Here is a 24,681-nt window from a genome sequence, read left to right as displayed (position 1 = left end):
TGGAGGACTTTCATTCATAGGGTCGCCATGAGTCGGAAGCGACTTGACGGCACTTAACACACACACATAAAGGCAGAAGACAGAAAATTATGGGTAACATCATTTTTATGGTGAATGGCACTGACTGAAGATGAACCCAAGACATTGCAGCAAAATCTCATGATGCTACGTGCATACCCATTTAAGAGTGTCACTGTCTTAAGACGTGAAGCTTATTATTTCTGACTGTATTGCTTATCATTGGTTTTACACTTCATTATTGTTTCGTTTATGGAACTTGTATGTTTAAAATACCTTTTTGGAAATTAAAGGAGATGTTAAAATTACAGCAGGCGGGGTTTGATCTGTGCGCCAATAATAATAATGGTCACATCTGAAATTGTCCTCAGAGTAATAATAGTAAGAAAGATAAAGAGAGAAATCCTAAACTATTGAAATGCATGTGCCCACCCACCGGTCAGTTGAGACAAGTGGTACTGATTTATTTTAGAAATGTATAACTCCACATTTCTCCCCAATGGGGAACCAAAGCAGTTCTTTTGTCCTCCATTTTATCGTCACAACACCAAACCTAGGTTGGGCCGAGAGAGTGTGACTGGCCTGAGGCCAACCAGCAAGCTATGGGAATGGGAATTTGAATTGCGGCTGTTAAGGGGAGACATGATAGAGGTCTATAAACGTATGCATGGTATGGAGAGAGTGGACAGGGAGAAACTTTTCTCCTCTCATAATACTAGAATGGTAGGTCATCTGCTGAAGCTGGAGGGTGAGAGATTCAAAACTGATAAAAGGAAGTATTTCTTCACACAATGCATAGTTAAATTGTGGAACTCCCTGCCCCAGGATGTGGTGATGGTTGCCAACTTGGAAGCCTTTAAGAGGGGAGTGGACATGTTCATGGGATATTTATGACTACTAGTAAAAATGGATACTAGTCATGATTCATACCTATTCTCTCCAGGATCAGAGGAGCATGCCTATTATAATAGGTGCTTTGAAACACAGGCTGCTGCAGTTGTCTGGTTTGTGGGCTTCCTAGAGGCACCTGGTTGGCTACTGTGTGAACAAACTACTGGACTTGATGGACCTTGGTTTGATCCAGCATGGCCTTTCTTATGATCTTATGAATGTGGTTCTCTCAGGTTATAGACAGTCACTCTATCTATTCCACCATGCTGGCTTGTATAGTTCATTCCTAAAATAATAATAATAAAATATCCTGAACTGGTGGATGAATCATCTGAGATTATATTCTAAGGCATTTATCAATGGCTTTTAAGGTTATCAAACATAAGTACAGGCCATGGTGATCTAGACACAGAGAAAAACCTAGTAACGGGTTTCCAGAAATTGTAATGCTGAAGACTTATTGAGAGGTGCTTTCTTAAGAGATAACCATTTCTGACTCTCTCACCGTATTGTGTGTTCGCAGATCCATTAGTTGTTAGGCTTGTATTGTTTGGTTTGTATTTTCATATCATTAGTCTACTACTTAATCTGCTTAATCTTAATTTTGTAAACGTGACAAATCTGTAGGGTTGCCAGCACTGGGGTGGGAAATACCTGGACATTTTGGCGGTGGAGTCTGGGGAGGGCAGGGTTTGGAGCAAGGAGGGACTTCAATGCCATAGAGTCCAATTGTGAAAGCGGCCATTTTCTCCAGGGGAACTGATCTCTATCGGCTGGAGATTAGTTGCAATAGCTGGAGATCTCCAGCCACCATCTGGAGGTTAAACCAAGTTTCACACAGAAAACAAATATTCCAAGCAATTTCAATATAATTCCAATATTACCATCATAATGCAAAAGTCATATCCAAACACAGGTCATAAATTACAAAGTCACATGTATTGTTTACCAGTAAGTGCATACAAACAGGTAAGTGTATAATCCTGGTTTTAAATATAGGAAAGGAAACACATCACCATGTATATAATAATTCTAACTATATATATAACTATATATATAACTATATATAACTATATATATAACTATATATAACTATATATATAACTATATATATATATATATAAAACTATAACTATGTGTGTGTATGTGTATATATATATATGTATATATATATATGTGTATATATATATATATATATATATATATAGTTATATAGTTATATATATAGTTATATATATAGTTATATATATATATATATATATATATATATATATATATATATATATAGTTATATAGTTATATAGTTATATAGTTATATAGTTATATAGTTATATAGTTATATAGTTATATTTCTTTAGCAACAATATATTCACCAGAAGTCAGACAGGTTCCTCATTGGAATTATATTGAAATTGCTTGGAATATTGTTTTCTGTGTGGATTTTGGTTTAACTACTATATACACAAAAGTGCCTGTCTTTTTATTAACCACCTGGAGGTTGGCAACCCTACAGATCAGTAAAATGAGAATTTGAACCTATATACTTTGCATTAAAACCACCATTTCTGTCACACTTTCCCCTGATGTTCTGTGATGTTCGGTTGATCTCTTCTGTGCGCACACCCCCTCCACAGTGTGCCAGCTTTCTCAGTAGTGAGGCTATATACACAAAGGGCTCCATCTTTTGTTCTCCCCCCGCCCCACTCAGAGCAAAAGTCCCATGTAAGGGCTGGTCCTCAGCACCATTGAAAACTACTTCAGTTCTTCAAACTCTTTCCAGTTCCATGGTGGTTTGGTTTCTTTGCTTCAAGAGATTGACGACTGTTATGGTCCAGGGGTGGCCCTCAATCTTATTTGTAGTTCCCTTGCCAAAGCCTGGAGACTGTGTTTCTGTGTAGAATAAAAAGGCTTTTTTTACAGCACTTAAATACTTTAATGGCAGAGTAAAGGGGCACAGTCAGCCCCGAAGGCCTCTTTCCTTTTAACTTTCCACACAGACTGAGTTGTGTGCCAGCACTGTTCACAAAGACTTTCATAATTCTGTTTCAACTTACTTTCTACTTTCTGCTTTCAAATCATTGGAAGGGGGAATCTTAGGGTGACAAAAGTTGGGAGAATCTCGGGAAAGACTGATTTTTCTGGGTGACTGCTTAATAGGGTTGCCAACCTCCAGGTGCTAGCTGGAGATCTCCTGCTATTACAGCTGATCTCCAGCCGATAGAGATCAGTTCACCTGGAGAAAATGGCTGCTTTGGCCATTGGACTCTATGGCATCAAAGTCCCTCCCCTCCCCAACCCCACGCTCCTCAGACTCTGCCCCAAAAACCTTCTGCCTGTGGTGAAGAGGGACCTGGCAACCCTTCTGCTTAACCAGCAAGTGCCTGCAGCACAACCGTGGGCCTAATTCCCTGCTTGCTTTTCCGTAGGTGGGATTGGGTTTGGCCGTTCCAAAGGCAACTCGGGTTCGGAAGCAGATGATGAAACACAGTTGACCTTCTACACTGAGCAGTACAGGAGCCGTCGACGTAGCAAAGGTAAGGAGGGAAGCTTGAGCTGATTGCTAGGGTTGCCAACCTCCAGGCACTAGCTGAATATCTCCTGCTATTACAACTGATCTCCAGCCAAAAGAGATCAGTCCCCCTGGAGAAAATGGCCTCTTTGGCCATTGGACTCTATGACATTGAAGCCCCTCCCCTCCCCAAACCCCACCCTCCTCAGGCTCTGCCCCAAAAACCTCCTTCCGGTGGTGAAGAGGGACCTGTCAGCCTTACTGATTGCATGAGACTGGACTCCACTACCCATGCCTTCTTATGCAGATTTGCATCCTTCTAAGCCTGTTGACTTCCGTGGATTTAGAAGTGTGTAACTCTGTTCAGGATGGCACTGTACGCCAGGGGTCCCAGACGTGGTACCCATGGGTGCCCTCCGACACCTTTTCTGGCACCTGCCAAATGCTTTCAGAAAGTAGGTAGGGTAGGATTGCAAACCTCCAGGTACTAGCTGGAGATCTCCTGCTATTACAACTGATCTCCAGCCGATAGAGATCTGTTCACCTGGAGAAAATGGCTGCTTTGGCCATTGGACTCTATGGCATTGAAGTCCCTCCCCTCCCCAAACCCCGCCCTCCTCAGGCTCCATCCCAAAAACCTGAGGGAATTAGCAATCTGCCTGAGACCCTGGAGAGCTGCTGCCAGTCTAAGTAGACAATACTGACTTCGATGGACCAGGGGTCTGGTTCAGTATAAGGCAGCTCATGTGTTTATGTGTGTTCAGCCTCCCGCCGGTGGCAGAGAGGGACCGGGCAACCCTAGGGTGGGGCCAGGTACGGGTTTTGCCCAGCAAGGCTGCTGATGACTACTTGAGGTTTGATTGTCTGTACAGATTTTTTTTTAAGTTGTTTTGGCAGCAGCTGACACCACAGCACAAGGGTCTGTACTGTGCTACTGAAGTTAAGCGGTGGAATCATTTTGTGGCTGGCTCTGCCTCCTGCGGCAGCCGTTTTGTGTGGCAGCCACTTTGTTGCTGCGCCAACCCTGCTGTGTTAGAATTCCAAATGTGCCCGCAAGGCTAGAAAAGGTTGGGGACCCCTGTGTAAACCACCCTATTCAATCCGAAGTTTCTCAATGCTGGGTCTTATCTGTTCAGCTCCTCTTGGGTTTTCTGTACCTCTTTCCCGAATATTAAGGCAAGTACAGCACAATGGGAGCTAGGGTTGCCAACCTCCAGGTAGTAGCTGGAGATCTCCTGCTATTACAACTGATGTCCAGCCGATAGAGATCATTTCCACTGGAGAAAATGGCCGCCTTGGCAACTAGACTCTATGGCACTGAAGTCCCTCCCCTCCCCAAACCCCGCCCTTCTCAGGCTCCGCCCCAAAAACCTCCCACTGGTGGCAAAGAGAGACCTGGCAACCCTAATGGGAGAGGAGAGGCTTTGTAGAAAATCACTTTGTCAGGTGGAAGAAATGCTTTCAACCGTTTTGAAGTTTTACCAGCACCTCTTTTCTTTCTAAAGCCCCAACATGCCAACGTGTTTGGTTTTAGGAAAGGGACCATGATGTTTTTATTTTGGGTTATGGTATGTTACTAAGTGATTTTTTAAAAGACTGAAAAAAATAACAAAGTTCAAAAGTGAGTTGATTGTGTGTGTGCAAAGTGCCGTCAAGTCGTAGCCGACTTGTGGCGACCCCTTTTTGGGGTTTTCAGGGCAAGAGACTAACAGAGGTGGTTTGCCAGTGCCTTCCTCTGCACAGCAACCCTGGTATTCCTTGGTGGTCCCCCATCCAAATACTAACCTTTAACGCCTGAGGTCTGATCCCGTGCCCCTGTTATCCCGGAGCCATTAAGTATGCAGATGAGGGGGGGGGGAACGCTGCGGACGTGTCAGGTCATCTCTTGTGAAATGACAGCTGTTGGAGACACGATCAGGACACAGAGAAAATGGATTCCCTCTGGATCTACATGAGGGCTTTCCTCCATGTCCGTTTGGCTGCGTAGTACGGGGGTCTCTGTCCATGACGTCTGGGCTTGACTCCAGTCTAGAACGGCTGGAACATGTGTCTCTGCGGTTACCAGGTAATACAGTCCTGGAGATGGCAACTGCAGGCTTACAATTAGGCATTCACACAAATGCACGGAACGTGTTTGTTTTGGGCCCAAACTGCTTTTGCACCTAGAATCAGCACACTGATTGTCATCGTTCCCATGAAATGCATTGCGTGCCTGGATTGTGCAGTCATTCATTTCAAAAAGGAGAAAAGAAAATGGAGTGGAAAAGTGGGGGGGGGGAATCTCTGTTGCATAAATTTTTAATGGGCTAAGGGGAAGCATTGTTTTAGACGGTTGGAAGTCCTCTATGAATGCCTGCAAGAGGAAAGTTTGAGGCAGAAGACAACAGCTTGAATACTGGCAAAAGGTTTCAACTTTTCCTAACCGGCAAGAGTTGAGCAGGGCAGACTTCCATTTTGCAAGCATTCTGGATAATAGCTTATGAATCCATTTGTGTCTCGATATTTCGCATTTTCATCATCATGATCCTGCAGTGCTTTGTGTCTTCTGAAATCCCTTGCTCGTGGAGGGCTTACCTAGATGAAGAAGGTCTGTGATCAGCATATCTTTTGGGATTTTTTCCCCCTTTCAAAGCAGCCAGGTGCTGGGGGATTATTAGGAAAGGGACTGAAAATGAGGCAACCAATATTGTAAAGCCCCTGTGTAGATCTAAAGTGTGGCCTCATTTGGAACAATTCCTACAGTTCGGGTCTCAAAAATGGTATTGCAGAGCTGGAAACCAATGTGGAAGACGATTAAGTGGCTGAAGCACCTTCCCTATGAGGAAGGGCTATGGGGCTTTTCAGTTTAGAAAAAAAAAGGAAGACTTTTGGAGGGAGTATGATAGGGTTGCCAATCTCCAGGTAGTAGCAGGAGATCTCCTGCTATTACAACTGATCTCTAGCCGATAGAGATCAGCTCACCTGGAGAAAATGGCCGTTTTGGCAATTGGACTCTATGGCCTTGAAGTCTCTCCCCTCCCCAAACCTTGCCCTCCTCAGGCTCTGCCCCAAAAACCTCCTGCTGGTGGTGAAGAGGGACCTGGCAACCCTAATGATAGATGTTTATGATATTATGCCTTTTTTCTTACTCACCTGTTATATTAGAACTTGGGGCCGATTCAGAATGTACGAAAGGACATACTTCTTTACTCAGTGAGTAATTAAATTGTAGTGTTCACTGCCAGTAGACATAGCCACTAGCATACATGGCTTTAGAAAGGGGTTAGATAGATTCCTGCAGGATAGATTCATCAGTGGCTATTAGCCATGATGATTAAAAGGAACCTCTACATTCAGAGGCGGTAAGCCTCTAACTACCTAATGGTAGCAGGCAATATAAGGCCTGTATATTCTGTTTCTTGGTCCTTCAGAACAGGTTGGCCAGTGTATGAAGCAAGATGCAGAACTAGAATGGACCACTGTTTAAGCGCTGTTTAAATTATGATACAATGGTGACCCTGAGGAACAGCAGAGTTCCAGTATTCTGGCACTTAGCGTCCCTCCGTCCTCTCCTAATCTGAGCCAGTTTTTCTGTTTGTCCCAATGATTCTTTTTTGTGTAAATCACACACACACACACACACACACACCCCGCCAAATGGTCCCTTAGCAGAAGGGCCGTCGATCGATCGTCCTCTCTATCTCCTCTGGCTCTCTTTGCCTTTCAAGCCTTAGCAGAAAGGAATTTTCCGTTACAAATCCAACGAGTCTCCGTTTCTGCTCGCTGGGAAGAAGATCCGTTTAGGCGCAAAAGCACAGCTTAAAAACAGTAATAATTGCAACTGAGCTCAGTGATTGGGCGGGGATCCTTATTCCCGTTAGGGAATGGATCCATCATTGGAGGCAGCGGATTGTTAGCAGCCATGCTCTGTGTTTGAGTTTGTAGTGGGCGGCTGGCGGAGGCCCTTTGCAGCACCGTGGTCGTCAGAGACCGCTGAGCAGCATCTTCCTTGCGCTCTTTCCCCCCACACCGGCTGCACCGACTGGAAGGGATGCGGTGGCAGGTTTTTAATTATGTGCGGGTTCTTCCATGCTGTGTCACCTGGCAAGGCAGCCTTTCCACATTTAAAGCAGGGCCTGTCCAATTTTCTTTCCATCAGCCTCTCTGGTATGAGTAATAGAAGTTCAAGCATCCCCAAAATGAACAGATGCCGTATGAAACCTTGATATCCCATAGACAACCCCCCATGTGCCACTATTCACAGACGCTGCCTTTCTATTGGTGTATAACCAGGGTTTATATTAATATATAACCTATCAGAAGATAACTAAAGGTTATATTTCATAAGTATATCCGGCTTTATTTTGTACTTAGTGAATTTTTTTTTTGGCTCCTGCAGTTATTCTGGGAAGGTGCCTCCTTTAAGGTAGCATCCCATGATCCGGGTACCATTACCGAGAAGGCTGTCTTTGTGGTAGCTGTCTGCCTAGCTTCAGTTGATGGATGAGAGCTGTAGATAATGATCTCATCTGCTAGGCAGGTTCATATGGGGAAAGGGAGCTTTGGTATTTTAGCAGTTTCAGAAGTATCTTTCACACCTGCTTAGAACTCAAAAGAAACACAGGATCATAGACTCATAGAGTTGGAAGGGACCTCCAGGGTCATCAACCCCTGGCACAATGCAGAAAATTCACAACTACCCCCATACCCCCATTGACCCCCCACTCCATGCCCAGAAGATGGCCAAAAAACACACCCACGCACACACACATCCTGGATCCTTGGCAAAACTGGCCTGGAAAATTGCTTCCTGACCCCAAAGTGACAATCAGCATTTCCCTGAGCATGTAAGAAAGGGCCACAAAAGCCAAACACTGATTCAACCCTTCCTGCCCTCCCTCTCATGTGGTTGTTTTGAGGGGGAGGGGAATCAGGTGATGGATGCACGCATATTCCATACCCAAAACTCTTTGACCTTGACAGGGGATCTGGCTTTAAAAGGGGAGAAGAGGTCCATCAGAGGCTATTAGACATGGGGACTAGAAGGAATCTGCACAGCCAGAGGCTGTGAATCTCTGAATACCAGTGTCAGGAGGCCATATCAAGGGAAGGCCTCAGCCTCTATGTCCTATTGTTGGCCCTCCAGAGTAACTGGTTGGCTGCCATGTAAAACAGGATGCTGGACTAAATGGACCACTGGTCCGATACAGCAAGGCTTGTGTTCTTTCGTGTATGATTGATTACCCCCCACCCCCCACACACACAAACAGATGCATTTGCAGTAGGGTTGCCAAGTGCCAGGTGGTGGCTGGCAAACCCCCACAAATCCACCTGGCTGCCTTCCGACCAGCTGAGGGTTGGCAGGCGATGCACCCCCGCGCACCTGCCAGCAGCGGTACGTCACTTTCAGTTTACACCTGGAAGTGCTGCATCGCAAGAGGCCTTTTCCACTCAAACTCCCTGTTTGAGTGGAAAAGGCCTCTTGATGCATCCCTTCCGGTTATAAACCGGAAGTGACTTAATCACATTGGCGCGGCCGTGCGCGCAAACCCACCTTACCTCCACCCTAAAAATTTCCTGCCGAAGGACAGGACGGACCTGGTAAGCCTAATTTGCAGTAAGAAACTTTCCAGATGGTTCCATAGATAGTTTGGGGGAAAAAAAGAATTCTGAAAGCAGCAGTTAATTTCTTTTGCTGTTTTTCTTTTCTTCACTTACACACACACACACACACACACACACACACACACACACCTTGCTTTTCTAAACAAGATATTCTTATTGCAATTGTGGTCCCTTTCCATGGGGAAAGGTAGACAAAATGAACACACAGACAAATATACGTTGGGTATAAAAAGTTCATAGCTTTATTGATTACAGCAGATGGAGCATTGGCGGAGCATGGGGGTGGATCCAGAGATCAGATGACCCCTGTCATCCGATGTATCGAAAGCATCGATCACCGACCCCAACCGCATGTGGGGACAACACCGGAGTGGCACTTCGGTGGCCCCCCCAGGACGGAAATCTCTGTGTGAAAACCAAAGCCACCTGGGAGTGGAGCACCCAAAACAAGCCCCCGAGCTGGGCAATGATGATGTACTCCATCCCAAGACCCCTTATGGGGACCACCAAAACCGGAAGGAAAGGCACCTCTTCCCAGCCTGGATCAGTCCCCATGCCGAAAACCGCCCAAGCTGTGACGAAAGAAATAATCGAAAATACAGCCTACAGGGAGAGTGGGTGGTGCTCGCCGCCAAAGAGGCCTGTTAGCGAGCGGCTCTCACTTAAATAGGTGCAGGGAAGGGCCAGGCGCGCTGGTGTCACTCTCCGGCGCCCGGGATGCAGAGGGGAAGGGGCGTGCCGATTCTCACCAAAACCACAATACATAAATTAACCGTGCCCCCCCCCCAAGAAACATACAAAGGTCTTCACCTAACTATTAAGAAGGAAGGCACCAGGGAACTCTCCCAGAAGAAGTAAGCTCCTGAGGCATGGCACTACGACCAAGAAGGCACTGGCCCTGCAAGCAGTGGGAGACTTCTGGGAAGGGTGTCAGAGGCAGATGGTAACATTTGGGCAGAGTCCCTCTTGCTAGATTTCCTCGCCGTCAGAAGCCTCTGACACAATCCTTCCTGCCCTTCCACTCATGTGGCATCTTATGACGGGACTCTAATGTTTGCCCTGCTGCTTTGCTCGTATTTCAGCAATTACCGTTTTCTCTGGTCACAGTGATCCGCTTCAGCCTTGCATATCCATCCATGCCGTTGTGGAGAGGGTGTGTACCTTGAGGGTAGCCTTGCACATTACCCCCCCCCCAAAAAAAAAGATACTTCCCCTCCCCCTTAGAAACCACCAGGTCTCTGACCACTTCTAGCCACTCTTGGGTTGTGCTTGTATTCACACACACACACACACACACACACACACACACGTTTTGCTAGGCTGTGCAGACTTTTTCTCACTCTGCTGTGTAATCTGGTCGTTTCCATTGTCAGGATAACACACGGAGGCAAGGCATCGCCAGCTCTCTTGGGAGCTGTATTATTGCCTCGTAAACTAGCACTGCCATCCCATTATAGCCTAATTAAGACCATGGGGATTTAGGTTCCTCTTGTCCAGCGATAACTTCCACATTCTGCCTTGCTGAGATAAGGAGGTTCCAGTATTGTTCTGAGGCTCACAGCAGATTCCCGCGTTGGTTTTTCTTCTTTGTTTTAAGGGGCGGGGGAAGGCCGAGATGCTTGAGTCTACAGGATGCCCAATTCTTCCCTTGATTTGCAGTGGGGTTTTTTTTTTTAAATATATATATATATTAATGACAAATTAGGGGGCCCAATTATCTGCCTCAGCTTTGCATCCTCGGCAGTGCTTCGGTTCTCTCTCGCTCTCTCCAGCTCGTCGAGCCTTCTGAGGGCTGTTAAAGGAACGCGAATCTGGGCTTTGATCTGCTTCTGTATTTGGGGTTTAAAACAAGGCCCTTTATAAGGGAAAATTAGGTATTCGGAATCTGTTACACACGCAGTAGCTTTGCTTTGATCCTCTCCTGCCTCCGGAGGCAACAGACGCTTACGATTTGAGAGGAAAGCAAATGAAATGTGGAATGAGAAATGTTGAGTCTCAGTTCTCTCTCTCTCTTCCCTTTTTTCCTTTCACTAAAATGCACAGGAAAGTTGGGGGCTAAGGAAACAAGGTGCGTTGTAGCAAGAGGTGTGCTGCTGACTATCAAAGTATCCTCTCTTAGGTCATTTATACATGGTCTCTGTAACCTCCTTTATTCCCTGTTTCAGCCAGGATCTAACTTTTCAGTATGCACGACATCCCATTCCTTGGTAGCTCAACGCTGTTTCAAAGCAAAACCAACCCGGGTTTTCCCGTTCCTCTGTTAATCCGACTTTTCCCTCTCCCCTGAGCCCGGCTAAACAGGGGAGAAATACAGAAGACTGGCTTCTCTCACAGCCAACCACAAAGCAGTGTGTAAAGAGGCGGGGATTCAAGTGCTTCCTGCTACCTCGGAACTCTTTCTGAGCAAAAGAAAGGCTTTTTAAAAACGAAGCTAGGATTTCTCCCCCCCTTCTTTCAGATTGCTCCATTTTTTTTTTGTTCTTAAAATGCTTTTTTATGCAGCAGTTGGGTTTGGGGGGGGGGAGGAAATCTTCTTGCATGGTGAGCACTGTGAAGTAAGCCAATTACAGAGCAGCATTTAAAGGGGTGGGACTTGATTTGAGCTTGGAAGACTGCTTTTCTGTATTCATGGCTCGATTAGCACTCAGTTTCGTCCCTGATCATTCAAGCCAATGCATACAGTTTTCCCCAAATCGGGTTACATTAATGTCCAATGAACCCAGGTCCAACCAGGGAGATCCAACCCATGCATAAAAGGCCTTAGATTGAAACACACAGGTTCTCTTCTCCCATCCCCATTCCATTGCATTTAGTCTGTCATCCAATTTAGTCCCACTTCTCAGGACTCTTGCTAAAGCCTGATTGGAACTTGATGTACGTCTGGCAAAATACAACAACAAAAAAACATTTTCCAAGGGACTTTTCACATGTCCCGCTTAAGAAGAAGTTTTTTTTTTTTAATATTCCTATTTTATTTGCCTTTAAGAAGTCTCAAACCGGTTTACAATCACCTTTCCTTCCTCTCCCCACAACAGGCACCTTGTGAGGTAGGTGGGGCTGAGAGAGTTCTGAGAGAACTGTGACTAGCCGAAGCTCACCCAGCAGGCTCCATGTGGAGGAGTGGGGAAACCAACCTGGTTCACCAGATTAGAGTCCGCCGCTCATGTGGAGGAGGTGGGAATCAAACCCGGTTCTCCAGATTAGAGTCCACCACTCATGTGGAGGAGGAGAGAATCAAACCCCGTTCTCCAGATTAGAGCCCACCACTCATGTGGAAGAGTGGGGACTCAAACCAGGTTCTCAGATTAGAGTCTACTGCTGAGAGCCAGCATGGTGTAGTGGTTAAGAGCAGTGTTTGGAGCGGTGGAGTCTGATCTGGAGAACCGGGTTTGATTCCCCACTCCTCCACATGAGCGGCGGAGGCAAATCTGGTGAACTGGGTTGGTTTCCCCACTCCTCCACACGAAGCCAGCTGGGCGACCTTGGGCAAGTCACACCCTCTCATCCTCACTTACCTCACAGGGTGTCTGTTGTGGGGAGGGGGAGGGAAGGTGATTGTAAGCCTGTTTGCGTTTCACTTAAGTGGTAGAGAAAGTTGGCATATAAAAACCAACTCTTCTTCTTAACCATGCTGGCTCTCCAATGTGCCCTTTTCCTGTCTGCTCAAAAAAGAAGAAGAAGAGATTTCCCACCTGTGCCAAGCAGCAAACCCTACTGATTTGCTCTGACAGCCAGCAAGGGTTCCCCACCCCAATGTGTAATCTAAGTGATCCTTCCTGTATGATCAAGAGAGTTATGTAACTGCCACCACAATAGCAAGCAGACAAGGGGAAGATTGTAGAGGTATTAGAGTGTGTACGTGGACTCAGATTTATGCGCTATCACATCGAGTCATCTGAAGAAGGGGAAGACTCAGCAGCCAGGAAAAGACTTATCAATTCCAGGCTGCCTATCAAGCAGCCAGAGGCAAGGATAACGCACAGAGATATCAGTGCAGCGCCCAACCCACTTGTACAAATAACGCCATAGCCACCCATATTCTGCCTACGGATAGAGATTTATCTGAAGAGTTAATTTGTTATCTGTCCCATCCCAGGAGCGTTAGGCAGGCAACACGATACGGAGCTCAAATATTAAAATATTAAAACGTCTACCTAAAAATCTTCTTAAAGCACGATATCTGAAGGACTGCTTCCTCACCTGCCACGGTTCATGATTTGCTGGGAATGCTCTTCTGGAGCTACCAGTGATGTTGCTCACTACATGCCCTCACTATCCTGATTCAGCAACCAGAAAGTATCCTGCCAATGTCATTTTCCACTGAGAGTCCATAGATGGGGCATAGCAAGTCATGTTTGTACTGAGCAGCATTGTAAACTCCGATAGCTCGCTGAAAACAAAATTAAAGGCAACACCATTTAATTTTCTCTCACACTCATAAATACACACACTATTGGGGAAAATTCACAGTGGGTAGCCGTGTTAGTCTGTTTGTAGTAGTCAAAAAGGGCAAGAGTCCAGTAGCACCTTAAAGACTAACAAAAATATTTTCTGGTAGGGTATGAGCTTTCGTGAGCCACAGCTCACTTCTTCAGATACAGCTAGAATGTGAATCCCTTGGTCTTTAAGTAGAGGAACAGTATGTAAATGTGAATAGCAGGCTTGATTGGATTAGGTGTGATATGCAAAAGAGTCTGTGATGTCCAGGGGAGAGATGGGTGTGGAGAAATCAGCATTGGTAATGGGCCATGAATGCAAGGTCTTTATTCAGCCCAGGTAAATGCATTGACTTTAGTTTGAATATCAACTGTAATTCAGCAGTTTCTCTTTCCAATCTCCCTTTAAAATTCCTTTGTAAGAGAACTGCTACTCTTAAATCTGCAACAGAATGTCCTGGAAGGTTGAAATGTTCACCCACTGGTTTTTGAATATTGTGGTTTCTGATGTCAGACTTATGTCCATTTAATCTTTGTCTAAGAGACTGACCTGTTTGTCCAATGTAGATTGTGGAAGGGCATTGCTGGCATGTGATGGCATAAATCACATTAGAAGATGAGCAGGAATATGAACCTGAGATAGTATGGCTGACATTGGTGGGTCCAGAGATGGTGTTCCTAGAATCTATATGAGGGCAAAGTTGGCACCTCGGTTTGTTGCAGGCCTTGGTGCCAGAGTCCATGTTCTTGTTAAGTAGTTTATCATCATGGGTGAGAAGTTGTTTTAGGTTAGCCGGCTGTCTGTAAGCAAGAAAGGGACATCCCCCCAGTGCTTCAGCGAGGAAAGTGTCACAATCCAGCATTGGTTGTAGGTCCTTAATAATACGTTGGACTGGTTTTAGTTGGGAGCTATAAGTGACAACCAGAGGTGTTCTGTTGTCGTTCTCTCTGGGCTTATCTTGTAGTAAGTTATGCCTGGGTATCATTCTGGCCTTCTCAATCATCTTTCGCACCATATCTGCAGGATATTGTAGTTGCAAAAATTGGGGAAAGGATGGTTAAAATATTCAGTGACAGCAAAATTAATACATTATCCGCCCCGCCCCCCCAGCTCTTCTCATGAAACTCTTGGACACTTCTGTTATGGAAGAATCCACCGAATTGTAATGTGTGATATATAGGTGGTGGGTAGTCCATTATCATGTCTCTTTATGAAGTGTTACCATTTCTTTACGTACCATTTCTTTAGGTATTTGGGTACAATATTTTAGTTTCGCATTGTTCTTATATGATGGTTTATGCTTTGGGATGTGGCAAGTTAATAGCCTGAACAGCTGGAGGAGGAGGAGGAAATTATGATGATGACGATGGTGGTGGTGGTGGTGGTGGTGGTGATGATGATGATGAGTTGGTTTTCATAACCCGCTTTTCTCTACCGAAAGGAGCTCCAAAGTGGCTTACAGTCCCCTTACCTTACTCTTCCCACAACAGACATCCTGTGAGGTGGGTGGGGCTGAGAGAGCTCTAAGAGAACTAGCACAAGGTCACCCAGCTGGCTTCTTGTGAAGGAGTGGGGAAACCAACCTGGTTCACGAGATTAGAGTCCACCGCTCATGTGGAGGAGTGGGGAATCAAACCCGATTCTCCAGATTGGAGTCCGCCACTCTTAACCACTACACCACGCTGTGTAGAGGAGGATGCCAGAAACTACAGCTTAATTTAAATGTCCACCCTGTTTTGTTTAAACGGAGGTTTGTGAAACAAACTCTACCACAAGGGTAGACATGGTACCTGCCAAGTATTTTTAGAAAGTGAACAGGGCCACGGGGGCCTTTGCCCAGCAAGGCTTCGGATTGGCCATTAGAGATTTGCTTGGCTGTGCAGATTTTTTTAAAAAATGCAACCTGTGAAACTACATTTTGCACAGGGAACAGGAAAACTAAACAGCTTTGTTTTTCCCCAAACCAATTCTTAATACTTTTGAAGATGGTTTGAGGTTGTCTAGAACTGGCTCTCCTTTTTTCATCAATTAAATCCTCACCTGCCTATGAAGCAGAATAAAGTGGTAGAATGGTTTTTAATTGTAATCTGCCTTCAGCAGGACTCAGAAGAAGTGCCATAGAAATATTCTCAATGAATAAATGGTGAATATTTGTGCTCCTGGCTTTGAAAGAAAGTGAAAGTCGATTATGTCCCCTGAGGAGGAAAGTCCCTGTCCCATCCCTAGAAAATTGAGACGTTTTGTTTTTATGTTATCGAGATGGACACAAGAGGAGCTCTTCCTTACAAAGAACTCACAAACCAGTTTGAACCTAGGACATCAGAATGCATTGACTTCCTACAGTGGATGTGGGTTCCAATGGTAATTTCTGGGGTTCTTCTCCTCCCCCAGTCATAATGAGGGGTTGAATATTTCCATTGCTTCATTCATCCTGGATGTTTACAGCTGAGCATCTAGAAACAACACAGGACACGGTCTTCCTTGAACTGTACTATCGTACACTGCAGTCGTGGATTTGCATGTTTTTAGGTCTCCTCCTGCCTATAATTCCTCTGAAAAAACTAGTCATTCTTTTCCACCTGGCCTCCCCAGTAACCCGTTTTCGTCTAAGTGAATGGGACAGTAATAAAAGTGGCACACTGATCAGATCTCAGCACAAAATCCATTACAGGGTTTGCAGCATGAAAACTTTAAAAACCTGTGATCGTAACAAATGGTTATACTTTTTTACCGGTCAGAAGAAGAGTTCCCAGTAGAGGCTGAGGATACGTTTGAGTTTATAGGATAGCACAACACAGGCAGCAGGTGCATTCTCAGCCAATGTGGGACCACAAATCTCCTGTAGACACAAAATAAAATAAAATAGAAATTACAGGGCAGGGTAGTGAGGTTTACAGAACAGGTTTGTAAGTAGCATTATTATATCTATAAGTATACTACCAGTTTGTTTGTTTGTTTTCCTTTGATCTGGGATGTGCTCCTTTCAGTGGTTGCCGTGACATCAATAAAAGATCAATAAAAGATCACAATACAACCATAAACAGGTGGCCTTAAAATTACCCAGATGCCACCGTGCAACAGGATTTCAGCAGGTCAACTTCCCATAGATGTCAAGGGTGAGGGGGGGGGATGGGGAGGCCAGTAATGATGGATCCACTCACAGCTGTAATCTAATAGGCATGATGCTTGGTAGTTGTAAGTAATTGTGGTAATCTGATATTTCAATCTCCAGAAATATTACATGTATGTTTGGGGAGAGGAAAGGAAGGTTTGAGTCTCTTTACAAAGGTAGAGAAAATTGGGGCATAAAAAAACAGTTCTTCTTCTTCTTCTTCTTCCTCTTCTCCCTCTTCCTTTTCCTCTTCCTCTTCCTTCTCCTCCTCCTCCTCCTCCTCCTCCATACAGTTTCTCCACATTTGAGTCAGCCTTGATAGGGTTCAAGGGTTCATAAGCAGGTTCAAATCTCCAAAGATTACTTTGCTGTTACGTTTCTGAGCCTGGGTTTCACTCAAACAGTCCAAATAATATATAACCCAGCAAAAAAATCAAGACCAATGAACATGTTATGCAGAACGTCCAAGTTATGGGGAAAATGTCCAAAAGGAGGAAGTAAAGTGATGTCTGTTCAGCAGCCATTTGCTGCATCTGAGAATTGGACAGTTTTGCTGATAGGAAACTAAGGCAGTAAACAATGCCTTTTTTACTTGGGTTTTTGTTTCAAATAGGGTTGCCAGGCTGTGCCTGGCAACTGGTGGAAGGTTTGGGGTGGGCACATGGGAGGGCCTAAGTAGGGTTGCCCAGCTCAGAAGCGGGGTACGCATGCATGCGCGGTTGTGCCGATGTGTTCACATCACTTCCGGTTTACACCCGGAAGTAGGGTTGCCAGGTGCCCGCTGGTGGTGGGCAACCCCCTGGAAATTTACCCCTCTGCCCGCCGACCACCTGAGGGTCGGCAAGCAAACATGCACGCACACGTGCATACCTAGCGCGTCACTTCCATTTTAGAACCGGAAGTTCTGCCTCACAAGGGGGCTTATACCTCTTAGTTTGAGTGGTAAAGGGTTGCTTAGTTTGAGAGGTAAAGGCCCTTTGCGAGGCGGCACTTCTGGTTCTAAACCGGAAGTGACATGCATGCATCCAACAATAGCCTCCTGCCGGAGGAGAGGAGGGACCTGGCAACCCTACCTGAAAGTGCCGCATTGCAACAGGCCTTTTACCACTCAAACTCCCAGTCTGAGTGGTAAAAGTCCTGTTGAGATGTGATCCCTTCCTTAGCTCTGCCCCAAAAACCTCCTGCCAGAGGAGAGGGGGGACTTGGCAACTCTAGGCCCAAGGCACTGCATGCACCATTACATCATTTCTGGTGAAAACCTGGAAGTGACAGAGAGTAGCTCTAGGAATCTATGGAAACTCTTTGGTAAAACCGTAGAGTTTCTAGTGATTCCTACAGCTACCCCTGTCCTGGAAGTGATATAACGGTCCATGCAATGGTGCCATTGTTTTTTGTTTGTTTAACCCTGCTACCTTTCCAGGCAGCAGTGGGAAATGGGGAGGGACTAGGAGACTGGGGCCATTTATGCTGGGGTATTTTCCTCACGGCCACCCCGCCAACTGTGTTGGGGCTTTCTTTTGATTAGAAGAAGAAGAGTTGGTTTTTATATGTCAACTTTCTCTGCCACTTAAGGAAGAATCAAACTGGCTTACAATCACCTTCCCTTACCCTTAGGGTTGCCCACTGCCAGGTAGTAGCAGGAGATTTCCTGCTAATTCAACTGATCTCCAGCCGATAGAGATCAGCTCACCTGGAGAAAAATGGCCACTTTGGCAATTGAGCTCTATGGCATTGAAGTCCCTCCCCTCCCCAAACCACGCTCTCTTCAGGCTCCACCCCCAAAATCTCCCACCGGTTGAGAAGAGGGACCTGGCAACCCTACTTCCCCTCTCCACAACAGACACCCTGTGTGGTAGGTGGGGCTGAAAGAGTGTGACTATCCCAAGGTCACCCAGCTGGATTCCTGTGTAGGAGTGAGGAAACCAAAGCGGTTCACCAGATCTGAGTCCACTGCTCAAAACCACCGCTCTTAACCACTATACCATGCTGGCTCTCATTATGCATACCTTTCCCAACCGTCAGAGGTCGCCTCGCTCTCTCCACTCGTCTCCGCACGTTTTGCCCATGTTTTCCAAGTACAGTTTTAGCCAGAATCCGGAAAATGCAGACAAAACGCACGGAAACACGCAGGGAGCGCGGGGCGACCTCTGACGGTCGGGAAAAGCAAAAGGAAGGCCCAAAACAGTCGGGGTGGGTGGGTGGGTGGTGGTGACTGCGGGGAAACAGCCCTGCATAAATAGCCTGGGAAGCCTAGTTTCAGGTCCCGCAAAATATGTAATAGGAAAGCCATAGACAGGTGGAACAAAAATGTGCTGAGTCTTTCTTCCCATTCCCGGTTCCCTCTGGATGTGTTGCTGTCACAGCCTCCTTGGGCAGATGATGAAAACTGCCCTTCGCTGGGCCGTCTCTCCTCCCTGCCTTAGCAATTAGGGGCTGTCTTCCCTATGCAGCCTCTGTTAACTTCCCCTGGACTGTGATAGAGATAACGGCATTTACATCTGTTCCTGGAGGCCCTGCTTTATTTATTTGTTTTTTCATTGTTTTTTCTCTCTCTTTTTTTTTTGATCCTATCTGATACAGACTTACCCAGTAATTGAGTGTTTGAGAGTGAAGAATTATCTCCCTGGCATGGCCCTTATCTTGACAGCGAAGCAACACTTTTAATTTAATTTTGTTCAGAGCACGCGGGTAACAAATTTTGCTAATCGTTCTACTGTCGCCCACTGCATGGTAACAAGCCTCTTGTTTCACAGGCAATAAAATACAAACGTACATGGGGGTGGGGGGGCAGGAAAGGCGAGCGTGTGTTATTATTATTTTTTAAAACCAGCAGACTTAAATGTACAGCTCCTACTATTTGCCGGCAAATAAGGCTACCAGAGAGCAGAGACTGCAGAGGAAATGGAAAGCGACTGCAAGCTTAGCTGTTATTTTTGGGTAGGTGTATATTTTATTTTTGAGCCTCCTCTATGGTAGACAGAAAGATGGAGCAGTCATCCTAATAGCCCATCAAGATCAGTAGTCTTTCGATGTTTATTTGTTTATTTTCACTTATTTTGGATTCCTATCCCACCCTCAATCCCCCGTCAAGGCCGGGATCAGGGCCGTCGATCACAGTAATACAATAAAACCACAATATATAACCATGAATAACTCTTAAAACATACAATAACAGCCCATTCCTGACCTGGGAGGACAAACGTTTTTAGGAGGTGTGGAAGGACCCTGGCATCTGCGCCAGCATCTGTGCCACTTATGCCAGCGCTGGGCCACTTGTGCCACTGTGACCAGTGAGGACGCCGGCATTAGGGAGCAGACACCAGCCTCCCAACGCCGCAGCCCCGGGACGCCATCTCAGCCTCCCGCCGGTGTCCTGATGGCACAGGGGGCATTCAGGTGACGTTCTGGGAGCAGATCCTCCTCTAGAAGAAGAAGAAGAGTTGGTTTTTATATGCCGACTTTCTCTACCACTTAAGGGAGAATCAAACCAGTTTACAATCACCTTCCCTTCCCCTCCCCTCCCTACAACAGATACCCTGTCAGGTAGGTGGGTCTGAGAGAGCTCTAAGAGACCTGTGACTAGCCCAAGGTCACCCAGCTGGCTTCATGTGTAGGACTTGGGAAACCAACCCAGTTCACCAGATTAGCCTCCGCCGCTCCTGTGGAGGAGTGGGGAATCAAAGCCGGTTCTCCAGATCAGAGTCCACTGCTCCAAACCACAGCTCTTAACCACTACACCACGCTGGCTCTAGGTACTCTACTAACCCCCCTTCAGGCTGGAAATGCTCCCTTTGCCCTTACACCGCCTTTTTAGGTGGCATAGCCCCATGGAACACTATGGAGCGGTTCCATGGGGCTTGCTAGTAAAGGCAGCTTCCTGGCTTCAGGGTGTGTGTGTCCTAAATCCTCCTTTGGAGGCAGTGGCGCTTTGCTGCCTCCAGCCACCAGCGCAGCCCCTCTCCTCATGAATGGGCTACCCATTAGCCATTAACTCTTAAAATATAATAGTATAAAATTACAGCAGACGGTGCACTATCCAATCTTAGTGGCCGCGAGGGCCAGGTAGAGCATACAATCCCCCACATAATTTAAAATATGGATAAGGTCAGGGAGAGGGTTTGGATGCCAGCAAAGACTGGTAGCTGTTCTGAAGTGAGCTGCCATTTAAATGAAGCTGCCCAAGATTGGCCTAGGGCTAGAATGGTTGCATCGTTTGGCGGGTGAGCTGTTCTTCAAGCCCTTGTCCTCTCAAGTGTCTGCACCTGCTTCTAGGTAGGTCATCTTGCTTGTCTACACCCATCGATGTCGTGCACAGAGACCATGTCATGGGGTAGCCTGCTGAGGCTTCCTCAGATGAGGAGGACCTTAAAGCAGCAAGCAGTGGAAAGGAGGAACAGCAGCAGGCTGAGCAGTCACAGACAGATGAATTTCCCCCCGTGCCTACATCCACCAAGAGCAGGGGACTCACGTTTGTCAGAGGGCCAGCCACAGGCAGGGTCACCAGAGAGCCCAAAGCTGCTGCAGCAGAGGCGCCAAAGGTTCAGAGCACTCCTACACGAGCATAGAAGGAGTGCTAGACTGCAGGCCCAGTGACGAGCACTCCCTGCTAACAGTGATGAGGCTAATGAGCTGCATCCAGCAGGGAATGCTGAGTCAGAGGAATAAGCAACAGCTGGTTCACCCTAGGCCTATTTAAGCAGGCACTTGCATTCAGACCAATGTGGGTACAACTTGTTGCAACCGACCTGTGCTAATAGCAACTATACCTGTTTCTGAGCTCTGTGTGCCTGTGACCCTGGACTGGATGCTGGCTATTCTCTTGGATCATATTTTGCTACTTGTTTCTGAACTCTGTGTGCCTAGGGCTCTGGATTGAACTCTGATTATTCTCTTGGACTATGTTTACTACTTGTGACGAAACTCTGCAGGTAATCTTAGGATAGCTCTTGACCCTGCCTGGGGTCCTGGGCCCTGACAGACTTTGAAGATGTAAAGACAGGTTTCTTACCTGTGACTTGTTCTTCGGATGTTCATCTGTGCATGACCCACCCACCTTCCCAGTAGCAGGTGTTTGCTGGAGCTTGCTGCAGGGTACATTTAACATTTAGGAAGGAACTGAGCAGGAAGATGTAACTTCTCAGAGCATGTGTAGTGCGATGCTGTGTCCTGCAGGGGAAGAAATTCACCCCAAAAAGCTAGCAGTTGAAATTTCTGAGCCATGATTCTCCAAAGGCACAAAGCCCATCGGTGTGAATTCACAGGTGATCACTTGAAGAAGAACAGTCACAGGTAAGCCAGCTGGGCTTTCTCTCCACCCAATCTCAAATTCTCCTGTCCAAGGTTGGAGGAAAAATAGTGTTTAGCAGGTAGAAAGTGGAAATGTGAGTACCTTACCTTTGCTATGCATGGCCCAACTTCCCACTCAGCCTTCCCAATCTGAGGAAGAGGGAGGGACAGTGAAGCCCCTTCCGTTGGTCTACTTTGGCCAATTTATAGATTTGGTGTTTGTGTGTGTGTGTGTGTGTGTAAAGTGCCGTCAAGTAGCAGATGACTCGTGGCAACCCCAGCAAGGGACTTTCAAGGAAGTTAACAATGGCAACAACACCTTTATTGGCGTATGTTCGCAATAAGTACAAAGACTATAGAGTGCAAAACTATGACGAAACAAAGTCAAAATTTGAGTTCTCGGCGCCTCATAGCCAGTCGGAAAACACATTTCTACGCTGTGTCCAGAAAGAAAAAGCTGTGCCTTGTGCTTGTCTGGCTTCTGAATAGGGCTGCCAACCTCCAGGTACTAGCTCTTACAACTTATTCCAATTAACTAAGTGGGTTATAACTATTCCAATTAACTAAGTGGGTTAAGGAGAGTGGCTCGAATGTCAGCATAAAAAGGGCAATACAGGAAAACATGCTGTAGTGATTATACACATCGTCTACAAGGACAGAGTCTGTGTATGGGGTTTTCTGAAACCTACCTAATAGCACAGCTGAGGGTAGAACATCCAGCCTTGCGAGCACAAAGGCTCTACGTTGCTGTGGGTTGATCAGGTGGTAGAAATAGAATGCTAGGCCAGCCAGGGATGGTGACATCCCCAGATATAACGGGGAACAGGTTTTCCTGGCTGCACAATTAAGTTCTTGGATTTCTATATCTAGAATTTGGTGTTTCATGATTTTATATGCAGATTCTTCAGAAGCAGGGTTGCCAGGTCCCTCTTTGCCACTGGCGGGAGGTTTTGGGGGCGGAGCCTAAGGAGAGAGGAGTTTGGGGAGGGACTTCAATGCCATAGAGTCCAATTGTCAAGGTGGCCATTTTCTCCAGGTGAGCTGATTGCTATCGGCTGGAGATCAGTTGTAATAGCAGGACATCTCCAGCTAGTACCTGGAGGTTGGCAGCTGTATTCAGAAGCCAATGCAAGCTAGTCTAGTAAAAGGTAAAGGTCCCCTGTGCAAGCACTGGGTCATTCCTGACCCATTGGGTGACGTCACATCCCGACGTTTCCTAGGCAGACTTTGTTTATGGGGTGGTTTGCCATTGTCTTCCCCAGTCATCTTCCCTTTACCCCCAGCAAGCTGGGTACTCATTTCACCGACCTCGGAAGGATGGAAGGCTGAGGCAATCTTGAGCCGGCTACCTGAAACCAACTTCTGTCGGGATCGAACTCAGGTTGTGAGCAGAGTTTGGACTGCAGTACTGCAGCTTACCAGTCTGCGCCACGAGGCTCCTAAGTGAGTCTAGAGAGATTCCTAAAGTTTTGATTATTTTGCTCAATATGGCTTAATAATTTGGAAGAATAATATTCATTGAGCAGGAAATAGGTAAAACTAGTGGAATCAGGGCTAAACAGTAAATTCATCCAGAATTGGATTGCTAGCAGCCATGCTCCGTTTTCCAGCAGTCTTTGATTGGTTTCTTTACAGATTGCAGTATATGGGACACAGTTTGGAGTTCCAGGAATCCTATACATAAAAAGGAAGGTTGAAGGCTCTCGAAAATTTGATTGAAAGCATTGATCCATATCGGAATGCCATAGAGCAGCTGGGAACATGATTTAGCATTTAAAAACTTTGAGGGCTGTGGGCACATATTGGCTACCCCTTGTGTAAAAAAAGTAAGCCACAGCCCGCATGCTATTTTTTGCTAGGTTTGGTACATATTTACAAAGTGTGACCCACATTGTATTGAAAATATAATCCCAAATACTTTTCAAGGCAGTTGAGAAGCAGAGGTGTTTACCATTGCCTTCCTCTGCAGAGTCTTCCTTGGTTGACTCCCATTCAAGTAATGACCCTGCTTAGCTTCCAAGATCCGACAAAATTGTGCTATACCATGCCACCTTCCCTCCCACAGATTTGTTAGCTGCCCTTCTGGTTATAAATATAATAACAAAGTGTCTAACTTGGGCCTTGGTTCAGTTTTGTCCATCAAAAAGCACACGTTGTGAGGTCTCTTGGCATCTAAAAGGAGAAAGCCAAGAATATCAGATTCTTCATTACGGTGGCCAGTACTTTCTCCTCCAAGTTGAACACACATGAAGCTGCCTTATACTGAATCAGACCATTGGTCCATCAAGGTCACTATTGCCTACACAGAATGGCAGTGGCTCTCTAGGTCTTTTCCATTACCTATAACCTGGTCCTTTTAACTGGAGGTGCTGGGGATTGAACCTGGGACCTTTTGCATGCAAAGCAGAGGCTCTTCCACTGAACCCCAGCCCCCCTTGAAACTGGTGGCCGTGTGAGGGGTCTGATGTCGGGAAGGTGGCTAACTGCTGCTATCTGCAGAGCAGAGAGGATAACTGCTCTGATGCATACAGAATCCACTCGCCCGCTCTAACATACATGCCCTCCCCAAACCAATCCTCTGCCATGAATGATAATTCACAGCAGGCTCAACAGAGTCCACAGACTCTTTGAGTTAAGCAGCAAGACCCGCCAGGTCCCACAACTGCGCAGTCAGAATGTGTAGTTCAGCCCAGAGATCCCTCGAAGCCTTCTCTAATCTGTCTCTTAATACCCAGAGTCTCAGCCGGTTATAGAGTTTAGGAGTCTTAATGCCTGATGCATTAAAATAAATATGCTTTTCCGTCGAAAGTATAATGTTTCAAAT

At 46.1% G+C, this 24,681-nt stretch overlaps 1 protein-coding gene across 1 annotated transcript in view; it reads left to right on the top strand.

Moving 5' to 3' along the window:
* The window catches only part of ASTN2 (astrotactin 2), a 783,945-nt gene that overhangs the window by 315,507 nt on the left and 443,757 nt on the right, over positions 1-24,681 (top strand). Inside the window, exon 6 of the mRNA XM_056860152.1 lies at positions 3,336-3,443. Coding sequence (XP_056716130.1) covers positions 3,336-3,443 — 108 coding nt within the window. The remainder of the gene's footprint in view (positions 1-3,335; positions 3,444-24,681) is intronic.

This window comes from Euleptes europaea, chromosome 14 (genome assembly GCF_029931775.1).
Source record: "Euleptes europaea isolate rEulEur1 chromosome 14, rEulEur1.hap1, whole genome shotgun sequence".
NCBI classification, from domain to species: domain Eukaryota; kingdom Metazoa; phylum Chordata; class Lepidosauria; order Squamata; family Sphaerodactylidae; genus Euleptes; species Euleptes europaea.
Note: the sequence above shows the minus strand (reverse complement) of the source record. Positions and strands in the feature narration are given on the sequence as shown.